Source organism: Siphateles boraxobius, unplaced genomic scaffold, assembly GCF_051911475.1.
Source record: "Siphateles boraxobius isolate OS27281-9 unplaced genomic scaffold, OSU_SipBor_1 77, whole genome shotgun sequence".
In the NCBI taxonomy this organism is placed as follows: Eukaryota; Metazoa; Chordata; class Actinopteri; order Cypriniformes; family Leuciscidae; genus Siphateles; species Siphateles boraxobius.
Genome location: NW_027509205.1, coordinates 11,172,263 through 11,191,332, shown reverse-complemented (window position 1 = coordinate 11,191,332; position 19,070 = coordinate 11,172,263). Strand labels below are relative to the sequence as shown.

At 42.7% G+C, this 19,070-nt stretch overlaps 1 protein-coding gene across 4 annotated transcripts in view; it reads right to left on the bottom strand.

The window, feature by feature from the left end:
• Positions 1-19,070, bottom strand: part of arhgef25a (Rho guanine nucleotide exchange factor (GEF) 25a) — a 105,337-nt gene that overhangs the window by 18,151 nt on the left and 68,116 nt on the right. For all 4 annotated transcript variants that reach the window (XM_077219093.1, XM_077219095.1, XM_077219096.1 and 1 more), the window contains 2 exons: positions 4,757-5,067; positions 3,122-3,232 (listed from right to left, as the gene is read on the bottom strand). In XM_077219093.1, coding sequence (XP_077075208.1) covers positions 3,122-3,232; positions 4,757-5,067 — 422 coding nt within the window. The remainder of the gene's footprint in view (positions 1-3,121; positions 3,233-4,756; positions 5,068-19,070) is intronic.

The following is a 19,070-nucleotide window of genomic DNA, read 5'->3' as shown; positions in this document are numbered from 1 at the left end:
GCCCGGAGTCTTTACTCGGACCTTTAATAAAAAGCTGAGATCATATTGGTTTCTATTTTTCGACAGGAAATTGTTAAAGTTAGCTTGAGCAGAGGGAGATAATCCAACCTTAAGGAGATAATCCAACCTTCGTTTTATGTGAGGGTACACGCGGACTCATGTTACGGTTATATCATCAGTGGTTCCTTGCTCAAACTGCTGTGTCAGACCTACATTTGTGTAGGGAATAAAAAAAAACAGCCAGTTTGATAACATATGCTGCGTTACTCAGTCCAGGAGACATGATCCGAGGAACGCTTACATATTCATTCAGGAATTTTCCATTAGCCAACAAATAATAAACTCACGCTGGATCCCCACAGCAAATCTTTCTGTGTCAGGTACAAAGCGGGCTGTCAGCTGAGATGAATCAGAGACAGAAATTAATATGATATAAAATAAAACCTCAGCCTCTCTATGGAGAGGGACAGGAAGTCACAGAGGAATTCCTTAACATTGAAGAGCAGCAACACCAATACTAAAGTAACTAGCCTCAATACACACTGCAGAATGTTTGTCTTGATTTCCAGTAAAAGCTATAAACATATCTATATATGGGGAAAAAAACTAGTTGCATGAGATATTAACGGGGAAATTTACTATAATGGTTGACCATTAGCACTATTTATTTGTTAAGGACTGTTTTCAAAAGTATGGGGTCAGTACGTGTTTTTTATTTTCTTCATTTAATCAGAAAGGACACATCAAAAGTAGCAGTAAAACATTCATAATGTTACAAAAGATTTCCAAATTATATTTTAACATATAACATTAACATAAAAAACTGTTTTAAAGCTTAATAATATTTCACAATAATATTACCGTTTTTACTGTATTTTTAATCAAATAAATGCAGCTTTGTTGACCATAATAAATAAAAAAAAATCATACTGACCCCCAACTTTCAAATGGTAGTGTAATTTTAAAAAACTTACATTTACTGCAACAATTGTCCTTGTAAATAATTGCATTTCCAATAATGTAAATTAAATGCATTTCCAATTATAATCACAGTGCTTGAGATCTCAGTCTCTAGCTCTTGTTGTTCTGCACCTCTGGTCATAATTACCTTTCACCACTCACCTTCTGATGAAACGATCAAATGAAATAATGAATGTTATTGCATTTAGCTATTAATCTGGATTTGAATTTGCTCTCTTCCAGCTATTGTGATTGTTTATGTGTGTTTTTGTATTCATTTGTGTGCTCTGGCTCAGATAGTGTACATGCACATACAAAAATATACAGTGGGGTCCAAAATGTCTGAGACCAACATTGAAAATCTGATATTTAAATTTGTAAATAACTATAATTTTAGCACTGGAAGGAAGAGGATAAAAGCAATTGATTCAAGTTAATGTTTCAATTGAATTTTTCTCTTAAATTGTTATGCTGGTAATATACGCTACCGTTCAAAAGTTTAGGGTCAGTACTTAACTTTTCAAGGAAACTATTCAAGGAAACATTCAATTTATCAAAAGTAAATAAATGCTGTTCTTTTGAACTTTTTATTAAACCAAAAATACTTAAAATGTATCGCGGTTTCCACAAAAAATTTTAAGCAGCACAATACAATAAATAATAATAAATGTTTATTGAGCACCAACATCAGCATGTTAGAATGATTTCAGAAGGATCATGTGACACTGAAGATGCTAATGATGCTGAATATTCAGCTTCACCACCACAGGAATAAATTACATTTTAAAATATATTAAAAATATTATATATAAAAAAAAATCTTACTGACCCCAAACTTTAGAACAGCAGTGTAACTTATGATGTATTTTTTAAAATTAAAATAGATAAAAAAAGGGGGGGGTTAGGCGTTCTGCATCATGCCTAACAACGGCCCTTAGCTGTTCTAAATTCACTGTAAACCACAGCTTCTTGGTTTAACAGAACCCAACATAAGAACATAAGAAGTATGTTTGATCAATGTGTGTTTTCACTTTTAAAGATTCAACCTGTAGAAAAGAGCCTGGCAACAAATGACCCATCAGTCAAATGACCATTTGGCCTCTCTCACACTCAGCGTGGATACTAACACATTGAACCCCTGTGCAAACTGACAAAAAGCCCCTAATACAACCCTCCTTTCTTCTTTTCTCTTTCCATTGTTAATTCTTACTAAGAGACTATGTACAGTAGCCTCTGCTTCATGACATGTCCACAGACTTTTGATGGGCGGTGTGAAGTCTGATGTTAAAAGGTTTTATTTGAGACACTTACAGCAAGTAAACAAGATCCTTTGATCGCACATACAGTGACCCCAAAAAGCATCTATACAAAGGCCTTGTTTACACCTGGTAATAAGATGTGTTTTGGTCGATCGGATAGATGAGGTAGACAAGGGAGACACATACCAATTTACACCTGGTGTTTAAATCCATCTCTTTTGTCCAGTTTTAACCACTTCTGTCCTGATTTCTTCGAGGGGAGGGTCTATGGGCGGGTAAATGTATGTGTTTTTTTTTTTCAGATCTTTCGAACTAATGGACGAAATAAGCTCATCCAACTTACATATGAACACGACCGGAAAAAACAGAAAAACATACGGAGAGCAGCAGCTTTCGTTTCTGCTCTGATAGCCACGAGACCTGGCCGAACGTGGTGAGCGCGTGTTAGAAATCAGGAATAGTGAGAGAACATTGTGCTTGGTACATTTTTCGTCTTCAAACCAAACCAGGATCTCAAGCCAAAGTTTAAATCCCGTCTGGCTAGCACGCTATCCCATTATGTTTCCACATTTGGTCAGTAGGAGGAGAGTAAGCGGTCTTTTGTGGCCGTTTGAACGAATTTTTGAACGTATCCGGTCTAATGTGATTTCGACTAACTCTGGAAGTGGTCAAAACTGGACAAACTCAAAACGTTTTAGTCTGTTTACACCTGTATTTAGTGTCGTCCACTTGTGATCCGATCTACCAAAACGCATCTTAATACCAGGTGTAAACAGGGCTTGAATTATAGTTTGAATTATATTATTATGTTTTTTGTTAATCAAAGTACATTTAAATACATTATGTTTTAAAAAAGTATTCAAAATGAATCCAATAGTCTTATTCTGTGAATCTGAATTAACCTGTGTATGTCCTAGTGTGGTGGATCCCTGTGGAGAGTCTGACTGTAAGCTGTAGGACTGCAGGTTACCGGGATCGCAGTCACCGAGAGCAGGCAGGCCATCTCTCCACTCCTGCACAAACAAACACACATAAAATACTATTTTAAAACAAACAGGAACCACAACCTTCATGGTCTTTCACAAACATCAATATTCAGTTCAAAATAGAGGTGACCCATAATTCCTCTCTCTGTGTGACTATAATGTGCGGTTGTGTTAGAGGGTCCTAGTAATTAAAGGTCACATCGAACAGTTCTTTCGGAGAGAGGTGAACCACAGGGCTCCAGTGAGCAGTTGGTCGCACCGTTTGGTGCAATTCACACGGCATTATGAAAAACAGAGACATCTGTACTGTGATGTAAACTGATGTTTTCTGTGAGAGGTAGTCTTTTCGTCCGTATTGTGATTTATAACCGAGTGAAAAAATGTAAGGCGGGACTTGATCTTGTCTATCGGTAATTTATTGGAATAGATCGTTGGATCATTGCGGTTTGCTATTGCTTTGATCTCATGTGAGGGACAGGTTGTCCTGCCCTAGCATCAGTAAACAGGTCATCAGAGAAGAGAAGAGATGTTGTCGCAAGACGGAGGGGAAGTTATTTTGATTATAGATTACAAGAGCACACAAATTTAAAAAAAAGAATCATTTATAATAAACACTGGGGTGTGCGATATATATTTTCTACGATAATATCGTAATTGTTGTTTTGATGTGCTATCTGACATTATCGAGTATGTCCCTCACTTTGCAAAAACCAAACAAAAATATTGCCTAAAGAGTGCATAGACTGCAATGATTCGCTCAATAACAGTGACTTGCTGCCACCTATTGGTGGTATTAGTTTTATATTTAAAGTATCTTTTAGATTTTAAAAACATTTGTTAAATCAATGTTTTATTTTTACAACATCAAAACGTTATTTATGTATTTGTAAGAAACTGCAGGTTAAATTAATTTACGTCACCTCTGAGCTGCATTAAACAGTCTGTGTAAATACATATAAATGCCACTTGCATTTCTGTAGTTTCTGTGTTTCCTTTACATTGCAAAGACTGATTTTTATTGATTGGTAACAGCCCTTTAGGGTCATATTATTCTAATTGAATTTTTTGATTAAATGTAATAATTTGGCAAGGTAAATGATGCATAAGCTAAATTTAATTAGGTAAGGAAAAAAGAATTGCCAATATTTAGGTAAAAATGCAAGTAAAAGGTACAAAAAAATTTAAACTTATCGGAAATGTTAATTTCTGTCACTGCTGCGAACCACTGCACAAAATATGAAGAATAACAAAAACTTTACGAGTCAGCTGTCCACGGCAGTCCCAAACCTGCCAAGGTACCAACACTATAACACACTCAGCAAAATATTGTCTGATCATCGTTATCGAAAAAATTACAGAAAATATCAAGATTTATAATTTTTTTGTCAATACACACACACCCCTAATAAACACTGCAACATTCCATAAAAAAGAATGGCCAATTCTGATTTCATGGTGACTTAGGATGAATACGAAGGCTTCTTGATACTGATAATGAAAAATATTGAGTGGTTTGAGGGAAAACATTCCACATCACAACATTTTCCTCACCAGCTCTTTGTCTATGACTGGCAGGGTGGTGAACTGCTCCTCTGTTGTTTGCGGGCTGCCCAGGTCTTGGCTGCTCCTGGTGGGTGGAGGCGGTGGTTTGCCATCCAGTTTGCGGACCTGCCGCTCCGCCTTCGCCGTTCCGGTTGCCCCGGCGCTTAGCTTACGCACCGGATTGGTCAGCCACTTCTTCAGGGTGCTGACAGAGCGACGGGAGCCAGGGGAGTTTGGGGCCGAACTGCCCGAAGCCTGTGGCGGCAGAGAGGCCACCGAGGTGGAAATACTGCCCTCACTGCCAGCAGCTGAGTATGAGTCTGTACAAACAGAGAGAGGGAAGAGAGAGAGGGAAGAGAAATTAAGTTGGGAATAACCATCTGAGAGAACGACAGCAAGGGAAAACTAAATAAATCTGCCTTATATATAAACACACTCAATATAAACACACTATAACACTAAATATGGCCCATAGCTTAGACATTGTGAAGATTTTTTCCCATCTCAGACTTCAGGCCTGTGAGTTTCTTTAAATATGGACACTTTTGACCACAGGGACGTTCACCAAATACACTACCGTTAAAACATTTGGGGCCGGTAAGATTTTTTTTATCTTTTGAAAAGATGTCTCTTATGCTCATCGAGCCTGCATTTATTTGATGAAAAACCATGTAAAAACAGTAATGTTGTGAGATATTAATACAGTTTTACTGTTTTCTGTTGAAATGTATTTTAAAATGTAATTTATTCCTGTGTTGGCAAAGCTGAATTTGCAGCATCATTACTCCAGTCTTCAGTGTCACATGATCCTTCAGAAATCATTCTAATATGCTGGATTTGGTGCTCAAGAAATATATATATATTTTTGCTGTCTAGGTTTAAAACAATTTGACAACAACAAGGTGATATATCATGAAAATCGGAAACTTTACGTGTTTAAGTGCTATAATTGGGTCCCCTGTGCATCTACCAACCCAGAAAACGTGAAAAGTGACAACCGAGTAACTTTGTTTTGGTAAGCCTTGGTTTGGTTAATCTGCACGTTTCTACCTATGGCGCCACCATTTGGTTTATGCAAGCGACAACAGTGTAAACAGTTCTAGCGCAATGGCAAAAGTTCGAGCAAAGCATGCAAACTGTTGTCATTGGCTCCACAGATGAGCACAGAACACTATTTAGAGTCCCAGCCTCAGACAAGACAAGAGAGCAGTGGATTAATTTTATTTTCAATGGAAGTCCCCCAGAAACAGATTAATCAATGTAACTCCACAACAACTACATAAATGTATCCACTAACCATTCAGAAAGGTCTAGGTGCAGGCTAAAGTGTCAACCTCTTCCTGAGTCTCTGTAAGGCTGCATTCCGCTACTGGTTATATCTGATACTGGTTATATCTGATACCGCTACTGGTTATATCTGATACTGGTTATATCTGATACCGCTACTGGTTATATCTGGTTATATCTTTTTTGGATGAGTAAGATTATTCGCGTGTTTTGTTATTGTATCCGACTTTAGTGTAAAGGATCGTCCCTCTTCTGGTGCAAATAGATGCACCACAGGAAAATTCTGCCTTTTTCCTGAATATTTTCACTATATTGTCATTTCTACCACATCAAATAATACTTTTTTTCATATTCTGGTGGAAATGATGGTGGTGGAAACAACAAATTAAAAAAAAAAAGAATTACCACTTGCCCTTTGTATTGCTAAGGATAATTTCATAGCTAGTTTTAAATATTCCTAATATACGCATTTGAATAAAATCAACACACTTTAAGCATAATTTGACAAAAAAGCTTGATGAGAAATAAGACATATATTCGGTTCTCACATGTAGGCCAATATACAAGGACTTTTTTGTTAATCAACCTGTTTTGATAATGACACTCTTGACTTTACTCAAATATCTTTCTGTTTAAGTGCGAGTGAATCTTTAGAAAGAGCAAAGATATGCTAACGGAGTGATGAATGGCTTTATCGTTTACTAAAAAACGAATTTACGGAGATGCATTTGGAATGGAATATCCTAATTACTAACCCTCTCATTTTGAATAATACATATTCATCAACACTGGTATATGGGTAAGAACAAAATCATGCGCATGCATATGCATCTGTTGTGAGACAGAAATTTAACAGAAATTTAAAGTACATTTGCACTTTTAAGTACGTTGTCATTCCTGAATGCATTTGTGTGTGATTGGTGCAGACAAGCCTCGTGCCACACATCCCAGTTAGTGTTAATCACATGAGGACAACTCAAACTGGTTTAGGGCAGACTTTGAGAAGCTACACTGGTTAGCCACGCTGTCGTGTGACCCTGGAGAGCTAAATATAGACCCCGCCCCAAAGTTGAGGCTCAGGCTGAGACTGCGGTGCTGGTGTCAGAGGGACCCTGGGAAAAGAACAGAGGGGGATGTGCACAGGAAGCACACTTTAATCCTCGTCCACAGGAAGGTCACCAACTTTTTTTGTTCTCTCACCACGTTGTGCCTCAAGCCCCCCACTACTCTCTTCCTGACCCAGAACAGTGGCTGTCTGAGGTTATCAGCAGCAGAAAGGACAGGCTTGACATGTTTCAGTCTCTCGCCATTTTAATCTAGCCCCTGTTTGACCCCCAGATTCAGCCGAACACTGCCTGGACACTGACAGGATGGCATAAACCAAACACACACAGACACACACAGACACACACACACACACACACACACACACACACACACACACACACACACACACACACACACACACACACACACACACACACACACACACACACACACACACACAGGCTGTGTCAGTACCTGCTACCATTGCTAAACCAGTATTTTTCTAAAATTACTTTGAAGTTAAGCTTTATTTTTCCTTAATTGTGACATACTGAAAAGGCACCTTTAACTAATCACAATTTAGACATGTCTTTTTTCGAGAAATGTGACTTACATTGGGTTTGTTCGGGGTCGGTTTGATTTCAGCAAAAAACACATTGTAAAATTATAATAAAACAAATCAAAACAAACAACTATCTAAAAAATATATATCTAAATATTAAATAATCTTATTTTGAGACTATTGTGCATCCAGAGAATGCATTATTGTGCATTGCGAGTCTATTTTTTTTTTCCTTTAAAACATTTAGAGTCTCAAAAAGTTTTGCTCTCAAAAAACTAAAGGGTTTAGTTTTAGAACCTTGTTTTCGAGTGTGCGTCCAATTATTTCACATGGATTAAAAATGTAAGCGCTGTGGATGGGGTCAACAGGTGATGATGGATGTTGGATGTTTTGTATTGGTCTGTTACCAAAAAAGCAAGCAAAACATTTTCTAACACAAACAAAAACAAATTTGAGGGGGGAATTATTGGTTTTGCTTGCAAAACTTTTCGGATGTATAAATGCTCAAAAATAACTGGTAGTACTTTATTTTACAGTCCTGTTTCCCATACTATGTAGTAATTACAATAACTGGGTAATAACTAGGAACTAACCCTGAACCTACCTCTAAACCTAACCTTAACCCATGCAGTTACCTTATATTACCAGTATTTTCTTAGGTAAGTACACTGCAAGTACATGTAAGTGCACGTACTGTTAAATAAGGTGCAACCAAATAACTCTATAATAGACTCAAAAAAATAATAATATTTGAATTAGAATGGGCATTATTTGTCTGGGGCACTGCAGGAATAAGTAACATATATAATGTAACATTAGCTGTTAATATGGCCTGGCGGTCTCTCAGGCTCCAAACAGAACACAAGGGTTAATGTAGAGGTCCAACTAATTTATTAAGCTAATGTTTTGTGTAGCAGAACCGACCTAGAATTTTTGCTGATACACAGAGAAACAACCCCTGTCGAGAACTAATCCACAAAACTTTCCACTTTCATCAGGAATAATCAGTGAAATAATGGCGTTGACCTCAACCCAAATGGAATTCAACAGAACCTAAAGTGGAGGGATTATAACTCTTATTGCTGGCTAAACAGCAGGGCAAAGCTGCTTTCCTGATACTATGCTGCTGTGTGCTCGGATGGGGGTAGCTCTCTGTGTGAACAACATGCCAGACTGTTCCTCCTGTCTCCCCACACGGGGTACAAAAGAGAGGAATGGTTTCATTCCACACTCAGTATGGATCAAACAGATTAAGAAAGAGTGGCAGTTATGAAAAAGCAAAACCTAATTCATTACCCTGTTTTGTTTTTCTGCACAGGGAACTGAATGTTATCAGGAACTAAAGGGTATTGTGAACCGGCAGTCACTGCTCACCGTATCCTCTACAAATCACCGGTGACACCCACATGAAACAATGCATGATCCATCACTATATTCCACAAGCAGATTAAAAATTGTGTAACGTGTCGTAATGCAACAAAGTAGAGCAGAACAATCACTCGTTAAAAGATCGAGATCTAGTTTCAAAGACCCACGCAATCCTATTCCTAAATGAAAACGATTCACCTGTGTCAATTAAACATTTGACAAAATCACACCGGAAGATTCAAATCTGTGTTTGCGCTGCCGCTGAGCCAGCGAGAGCAGTTGTTCCCTTTCGAGAGGTCTCTCCTATTGCGTAAGTAGCTTACGCTATGGGAAAACTCCTTTTCTCGAGAATATTGAAGTCTTTATGTAAAACGCATTGCAGCTGCACAGCTGACAGCAATGAACGAAGGCAGCTCGGTCATTTCTGTGCTGCGGCAACTTGCTCGAACCAATGACGGGGCGACTCTGAATGCGCGACCAATGAGCGCGCTTCGCGCCCGCGCGCGTCAGAGCCCGCCAAGATGGGCGTGGCCAAGAGCTATATATTGGGCGCCCCGTCATGAGAGTTCTTTAGATTTAATCTCCTTCAGCGAACACCTTCTTCGCTGGATCCTCCGGATTATTGAAGCTTCGCCGTCGAAAAGCATACCAGCGGGATTTGCCACGAGGACGTCGGCACCTTCAGCCGCCTTCTAACGCGATCCTACTGAGCCATCCGGCGTACTGCTCACGCAGGTATTTACATCTGTTCGCTCTGCGACACTTGTAAAAGAGCAAATTTTCCAAGGCGTTGTTTCAAATGCCTTCCTGCGCGTCGTGCAGAGACCTTCTCCCGGACGGGGATCGTCACATCATCTGCGCTCGCTGCCTGGGCCGGGACCACGCAGAAGCTGCTTTGACCAAGGGCGGATGCCCCGAATGTGACGACCTGGGTCTCTCCGCACTGCGGGCTCGCCTCGCCGCTTTCGCCGTGAGCGAGCCCATCGCCGCCATCCCTCTGTTCGAGCCGCGCACTAAGAAAAAGCGCCGCTCACAGAGGCTTCCTCAACCTGAGCTCAGTGACGTCACGCCGAGCCAGTCTCCGCGTGCTTCACCGCCGCTCTTGCCTTCCCCACCGCCGGTTCAGTTCACCCAGCCGGACCCACACCCCTCTAGCAGAGCGGTGGGCCTTGTGACTTTCGGCGCGTCCGAGGACGACGGGGGAATGGATGACAGCTTGTCAATCGACGCTGCATCGGACGACTGGCCGGGCTCCACTCTCGACCCCGCCCCGTCGACGCTAGCTAGCGCGAGCGGGGGCTCCACCATGGATAGCGAGATTATCCGCGTTCTCTCTAAGGCCGTGGAAGACCTCGGGCTCGATTGGTCTTCTCCCGAAGAACCAACCCGGAGCCGACTGGATGAGTGGTTTCTGCAGGGGCGCCAGCAGGCCCCTCGGCAAAGGCCTTCTCCCTTCTTCCCGGAAGTTCACGACGAACTCACCAAGTCGTGGAAAGCCCCCCACTCTGCGCGCCTAAAGCCTTCTTTTTCTTCCTCGCTCTCCTCTGTGGACGGCGCGAAGGAAAGAGGCTACGAGGGAACACCGCCCCTCGAGGAGGCCGTGGCCAATCATCTCTGCCCGCCCTCCACCACCGGATGGAAAGCCAAAGCTTCCCACCCCTCGAAGCCCTGCCGCACTACTTCAGCTCTCGCCGGTCGCGCCTACGCCGCCGCCGGCCAAGCTGCATCAGCGCTTCACTCTATGGCGGTACTTCAAGTGTTCCAAGCCAAGCTTCTCCGCTCTATGGACGAGTCTGGCCCCGAACCCGAAGCCTTTAAGGACCTACGCAGCGCGACTGACATAGCCCTGCGAGCCACGAAGGCCACCGCCCAGTCTATCGGCCGTGCCATGGCTAATTTGACTGTTCTCGAGCGCCATCTGTGGTTGACTCTGACTGAGATGAAGGACGCGGATAAGGCGCCATTTCTCGACGCGCCTATCTCCACCAGCGGGCTGTTTGGACCGGCGGTTAAGGGTTTCGCCGAACGCTTCACTGAGGCCCAGAATGCTTCACAAGCTATGCGGCATTTCCTGCCCAAGCGCTCCAGCTCATCGCAGAGCAGACAGAGGCCGCCGCAGCCGCAGCGGGCTAGAACAGCCCCCACCGCCTCTCAGCCCGCGCCTCAGGCTGACGCTCGACGCCGCTCGCGCTCTCACAACCGCAAGTCGCCTTCTGAGCGACGGGGTCCTCGGCCCAAGATTGTGCTGAACCCCGAGCCTCGAAAGCCGTCCTAGCCACAAGAATGAAAAGAGAGAGTGCGTGTCTCGCAAAAGCCGGACCACTCTCTCTGCAAAAGCTCAAGCATTACCCAGTCCCCTTACAGGCGGCTGGATATGTTCATACAGCAGTCAATGGGCCAGTCACAGAGCTCGCTCACCTGCAAACAAACGCCGTTTTTACGGCGACGCACAGAAAACACAAAAAGAGTCTTTTTCTGCCTGTGTCACTAAGGGTTCACATGTCCACAAGGTGTGCATTCCCAGATACTGTCAAAACAGTGCCAAATTCATTCCCAGCTCAAGCTGCGCACCCCATGAATGTAGATCACGTGCCTACGGTCATGTACGCACCACTACACACAAGCACTGTTCACACAGTTATAAATTCATCCCCAGTAAAAGCGGGAAACATTATAAAAGTGACGCGTGTGCCTACCACTGTTTATGCACCCCCACTTATAAACACTGTCCTTACAGTGTCAAACACAACCCCAGCCCAGGCTGCGAGTTTTACAGACACAGCGCGCGCTGCTGTAATCACACACGCGCCCATTCACTCAGCTGCTCAGCGCGCGCCCGCGCCTCTGAGAGCTATGAGCTCAGGCGATTCGCTGGCCGGGTCCCTGCGTCACAGCGGCCCGCCCCTAGCCTGTATTCAGCCCATATCTGTACACGCAGCGGCATGGGAAAATATTCCAGATATGCCGAAATGGGTATTGAATATAGTAAAGCACGGATACTCGCTCCAGTTCGCTCGCAGACCACCACGTTTTACGACTGTGGTCGAGACGAAAGTGAGAAAAGAGTGCTCACATGTTCTACGCACCGAGGTGCGCAAACTAATAGAAAAGGGCGCTGTGGAAACTGTTCCCCCCTCTCTGAGCGAGGCAGGTTTTTACAGCCGCTATTTTCTCGTCCCGAAAAAGGATGGCGGTCTCCGCCCCATCCTAGATCTCAGACACCTGAACAAAGCACTAATGATTCGCTCGTTCAGAATGTTAACAACCAAGCATATCCTCGCGCAAGTACGCCCAGGAGATTGGTTTCTCTCAGTGGATCTGAAAGATGCTTACTTTCACATTCCAATAGCGCCTCATCACAGGCCGTTTCTGAGATTCGCTTTCGAGGGACAGTCGTACCAGTACACAGTACTTCCGTTCGGCCTGTCCCTGGCTCCCCGTACATTCACGAAATGTATGGATGCAGCACTTTCCCCCCTAAGGCGAAGGGGAGTGCGAATACTGAATTATCTCGACGATTGGCTGATTCTAGCACAATCAGAGAGTCAGTTAATAACACACAGATCCTGGATTATCAGCCATTTAGAATGCCTGGGTCTAAGAATCAATTTTGCAAAAAGCATACTATCTCCCAGCCAGAGGATTTCTTTCCTGGGAATAGTTCTAGACTCGATGCAAATGACAGCGCGTCTCTCATCAGAGCGCGCGCTCACCATCCGGCGCCTTGCAACATCATTCAGGGCGGGCGCGCTCGCCCCCGTCAAGCGGTTTCAGAGGATGCTCGGTCTCATGGCCTCAGCATCGGCCGTACTCCAGCTAGGATTGTTGCATATGCGCCCTCTCCAACGCTGGCTCAAGAGCCGCGTCCCTACTCACGCGTGGCGTTCGGGCCACCTTTTAATCAGAGCGAACCACGGCTGTATAAAAGCCCTGACGCACTGGAAAGCCGCCGACTGGTACCAGTCAGGCGTGAGTCTGGGTGTGAACACAAGGAGAAAGATGATAACGACAGATGCCTCCAAAATAGGTTGGGGGGCCCTTTACGAGGGCAGGCCTGTCTCCGGCTTTTGGTCAAACCCGGAGAAGCGCCTACACATAAACTGTCTGGAAATGAAAGCGGTCGCTTTGGCTCTCAGAGCCCTGCTCCCACAGCTGAGAAACGAACACGTCTTGGTCCGAACGGACAACATGACGGTAGTATCGTACATAAATCGCCAGGGTGGACTCAGGTCGAGCTCCATGCATTCAATGGCCAGGAGACTCATTTTATGGTCCCAGCACAACTTGCGCTCGCTGAGAGCAGCGCATGTGCCAGGTGCCCTGAACCAGGGGGCGGACATGCTATCCAGAGACAAAATTCTCCCAGGAGAATGGGCTCTCAACCCGCTGACGATTCACTGGTTATGGAAAACCTTTGGCAAAGCGGAGATCGACCTCTTCGCCTCCAAGGAGAACGCGCACTGCCCTCTTTTCTTCACGAAAAGCATGGATGCGCTCGCCCAGAGCTGGCCGAGCCGTCCCTTATATGCCTTTCCCCCGATCGCGATGCTACCGCAGGTCATCAGTCGGGTCAGAGAGGAGAAAGACGCAGTGCTGCTGATAGCCCCACTCTGGAAGAACCAAACATGGTTTCCAGATCTGATGCAAATGCAATCTGCACCACGGCCGATTCCACTGAGGCCAGACCTCCTCAGTCAGGCCAACGGGATGATATTTCATCCCCGCCCCGATCTGTGGGCCCTTCATGCATGGCCCCTCAACGGGTTCCCAGGAACCTCACGAGCGGAGCACTAAAAACCATCGCTGAGGCGCGGGCGCCCTCCACGAGACGCTTATATGCCCAGAAATGGAAAGTGTTCAGTGTCTGGTGTAATGCCAAGGGCCTGAACCCTGAAACATGCGAGATTACGAACGTACTCGCTTTTCTACAAGGGCTTCTGGAGGCGGGCCGCGCCCCCTCCACGCTCAAAGTATATGTGGCGGCCATCACAGCATCACACGACCCTGTAATGGAACGTCCATTGGGAAGAAACGACCTAATTATTCGTTTCCTAAGGGGCGCTAGGAGGATGAACCCTTCACGCCCCCCCTCAGTGCCGATCTGGGACCTAGCTACTGTCCTAGACGCTCTTAAAGGGCCTCCGTTCGAACCACTCCGAACCGTGCACCTTAAACAGCTCTCGCTCAAGACTGCGCTCTTGCTGGCACTCGCCTCGGTCAAGAGAGTGGGCGACCTGCACGCGCTTTCGACAAGCGCTGCCTGCCTAGAATTCGGACCTAACGACTGCAGGGTCGTCCTTAGATTCCTAAAGTGCTCACCACTCCCTTCAGAGCACAGGTTATCTCCCTAACTGCGCTATCGTCCCCAGCAGACGAACACGACGCTAATCTACTCTGCCCCGTTAGGGCTCTCAGAGTGTATTTGGAGCGTTCTGCCCTATTCAGACAGACAGAACAACTGTTTGTATGCTTGGCGGCCGTACGAAAGGTTCCGCCGTTTCAAAGCAGAGAATCTCTCACTGGATAGTTGAAGCTATAGCGCTGGCTTATGAAGCTAAGGGACTTCAATGCCCCTGGGGAGTCAAAGCACACTCCACCAGGAGTGTGGCTTCTTCCTGGGCATGGTCGAGCGGGATACCGATCGAGGATATTTGTGCGGCGGCAGGCTGGGCCTCACCGTCCACATTTATCAGGTTCTACAACCTACAGGTCCCGACACTGCATTCCAATGTACTATCAGCATGATGCTAGTTGAACTACGAGTTCGTATCTAGATTATGTATGTGCTTGTGTCACACTGAGCGCCTTCTAGCCGCTCTGTATTCTTTCCCACATATAAAGCTCGCCTCTGCCGGCTAGTTGGATGATAACTTTGCTTTTTTAGCTCAGGCACCTGCCTCTGGCTATCATAAGGCGAAGTTCAGCACGCACGGCGTTTTGCATGGTGTTCCCATAGCGTAAGCTACTTACGCAATAGGAGAGACCTCTCGAAAGGGAACGACTCGGTTACTAACGTAACCTCGGTTCCCTGAGAGGAGGGAACGAGTATTGCGTAAGCTGCCGTGCTTGTGCTTGGTCAGTTCGCTTCAGTCGTTTTAACCTAAAGAACTCTCATGACGGGGCGCCCAATATATAGCTCTTGGCCACGCCCATCTTGGCGGGCTCTGACGCGCGCGGGCGCGAAGCGCGCTCATTGGTCGCGCATTCAGAGTCGCCCCGTCATTGGTTCGAGCAAGTTGCCGCAGCACAGCCAATGACCGAGCTGCCTTCGTTCGTTGCTGTCAGCTGTGCAGCTGCAATGCGTTTTACATAAAGACTTCAATATTCTCGAGAAAAGGAGTTTTCCCATAGCGTAAGCTACTTACGCAATACTCGTTCCCTCCTCTCAGGGAACCGAGGTTACGTTAGTAACCGAGTCGTTATGTTAGGTATGATGGTTATTATTTCCTGTTATAGGCCGTATGTAGCTCATCTCCTTTCCAGCATTGAGCTCATTCTGTTCTGTCTTCCGGTTTGTATTTCCACAGCATGAAGGTAAGATTTTACGGATTTTTATTAATGAACTGCTCTTTTTAAAATCTTCCCAGTTTACTGATATTTGTTATTACATCCACTTCAAATATTACAACGCACATGATAACTTTCATTAACTGTACAATAAGTAAATCCACTTCGCCAGCTAATTACAGATATATAGAAGTACACAGATCTACCACAGAAACTGAAGCTCAATGACCAAATTCTAAAGATGGCTGCACGCTTGTTTCTCTGGTGCACAAGGTCCGTTACACGCGGCTCTGTGGAATACTTAATTCTGGTCAATCGCACCATCCAGCGGTATGTTATTCCCCAATAAAAATCTGTTTTAAGACGATTGTTCTTTACACTGTAATGGATTATAAGATAACAAACAGGTACGATTTTAAAAACGGCTTCATCTCAAATCAATATCTCTTATTCCCATAATTATTTATGTGGCGAAATGACGTATAAAAAGTGGTATGACTGTACCGTATCCCTTAAATGTCTCTCTAGTTTGAACTAGTGCTTGCTAGCAACTGCTTAATTTGCAGAATCTTTGTGTTTAAAGACCTGATAAAACATTTCAACTGAAGTCAATATTTTTTGTCCAATTATTTACTTGTGTGGCAAGATCACACTGTCAGGATTTATTCTGCGATAACAGTCGGCTGGATAAACATTATCCCTTATTTATTTCTGTGTTACAAGTATTCAAATGATCACAGAACTGAGATAAAAGTTTATAGTTTGGATATAAACACTGATGGTTATGGTAGTGATCAAAATAGAGTCAATTTTAAAAAAGTATCTTTGGCGCTTCAAAAAACGATTGTATCGATTACATTGTAACAAGCAGGATCGGCAGTTTTGCATAACAAAACCAGCCCAATTGCTATTCAAAACATTAACCCAGTAATGACAGAAGTGAAGTATTTATGAATAATTTATTAGCAATTAATATTTTGTCAGAACATCTAGTAAGTAAAATGATATTTAGTTTTTGTTGTCTGTTCAGAATTGTGAGAGAATCGTTATCTACATTTAAAAAAAAAAAAAAGATTTATCCAGAATTGTGCAGCTCTACAACAAAGCACACGAATAGAGAACCAAAAAAACAAGTTTTAACATTTTTTAAAGCACACCTGAAAAAAAAAAAGCAAGACGGATATTGCAGGAAGAGATGCTCCATTTTGATTGCTGGTAAACTGAGGGGCTGAATTGATTCAAAAGCTGCAAAGCTATTCTTAAGTGCTGGTGGTGTATAGAGTAGGTGTACAGGCACTGACTGAGTGCTCAACACATTAAAAAGGATTTTCTGAACTCTTAATAGCTAGCTTCAGTGAAGAAAAAACTACATAGATTATATAAAAAGTTGTCTTTATGTAATATCATTTCAAAATGTATCTGTATGCTGCAATTAAACAATTCGCACTGTAAGATTTTTTTCCAGAACATACAGTAAATTTGTCATAGAAAATGACAAATGATGTCTTAAATATCTAAGTTGTTTCTCCAATAAAGCAATGATATTAAATGGAGAGCAACAGAAGTCTCAGATTTATCTCCTGACAAAAAGATCCTAGTAATCTCTCTGATTCAGAGATGCCAGGAATTTCACAAACTGTTTTCAGAGTTGGCAAGATGTCAAAGTCTGCAAAATTATTTTTTTATAACATATATATACATATATAACATAATTAAAATAATTTTATTTATAACATTCCTCATTCATTTCTTCCAAATCAAATTATCCTAGGTATGCTACTAACACTAAAGTTATTTCTGTAAAATTGTCCCATATTTTTCATTTAAAAAATGAACATCTGAGACAATTGATACTTGTTGAAATTAGAGCTGTGTTGTTAAAATTAAATAAAACTAAAACTATTAAAATAGTTTTTGGTCATTTAAATAAACTGAAATAAAATAAAAAATATATATTAGATGAAAAACTTAACTAACTGGGAACTAAATGAAATATATACATTTAAGTTGAAGTACTAAATTACTAAAGCTAGAACTATTTCTATTTACAAATGTTTAATAATAAAATAAAATGATATATACAACAATAAAATGTGTTATAAACAACTATAACTATTACTATAACAAAATTACTAAAATGTAACTTCGAGAGGAGGGACTATTTACAGTATCGCAATTTACCCATCAACGTGCCCAGAGGTGATGGAAAAACATACGAAGGGCAGCAACTTTTGTTTCTGCTCTGATAACTGCAAGACCAGGCCGGACGCGGTCAGTCAAATCAAGTCACCTTTATTTATATAGCATTTTTTTACAATACAGATTGTTTCAAAGCTGCTTTACAGTGATAATAGGAAAATAATGCTACAAATTTTGTTTCGGCTGTACAGCAGTTCTAAAAGAAAATAGTGTCATAGTCCAGATTAAGTAAGTTAAGTGATAGTTAATTTCTGTTGTAAAAAGGTTATTCATTTAGTTAATTTATCTATACAGCAGCTCTGGGGAAAACAGTAATGTCATCAAATGAAACTACCAGCACTTCTGAGGTAAATTTTCTAGGATTATTACGATAGTATTATTCCTCACAGCATAGCAAGACGACGTAAAGTACATGATTCTTATTAAACTTGATGTGCTTTATCCAGCTGATGTGGGCGTTGGCATGTTTGCATGGCTTGCCTAAGATCATTTGCGTTTGAATAGCGCTCGCTCTCCGTGGGTGTGGTCACATTAGCACTTAATGAGCTATAATGAGCTGGAAAGAAAAAGACTGACATCCCTCTCTTTTCATACAGATTACATAAACGGAGAATATTTGTTTTATATAAATTACTTCATTTAAAATAAGAGAATTTAAGCTTCATGCCTGTGTGCCTGTGTGCCTGTGTGACTGAGTATTCGTTGAGTTACAGTTCATTTTCGGAAGCGTTTCAGAATGGACTTCACTGACAGAGAGAAAGCAGAACTCGCATCATGTTTATTTTTCTTTATTTGGCAAAAAGCACAACAGTTTGTTTTTATTGCGAGTATACACAAAAAAAATAGACACTTAACAGGATTTAATGATCTATAACGCTTATACGTAAGATCAAAGTATTTTGAGTATTTTGAGTCTCTTTTGCACTGATAAGAAAAAAAGTGAGCTGGTATCGCCGGCGATACCGCCGACCCCAGGGGGTTAAGTGTCCCCAACCAAGCAGGCCAAAAGCCAAAAGCAACAGTAGCAAGAAACCAAAACTTCATCAGGTGACAGAATGGAGAAAAAACCTTGGGAGAAACCAGGCTTGTGAGTAAGTGTGAGAACATTGAGCTTGGTACGTTTTTCATTTTCAAACCAAACTTGGGTCTCCAGCCAACAAAGTTTTAAATCCCATCTGGTTGGCACACTTCCCATAATGTTTCCACATTAGGTCAGTAGTCTTTTGTGGCTGTTCGAACACATTTACCACATGAGTGTCTACACTACGAAAGCAATCCGGTCGAAGTGGTCAAAAGTAGACAAGCTCAAGACATTTTAGACCCTATTTACACCTGTATTTAGCAGCACAATTA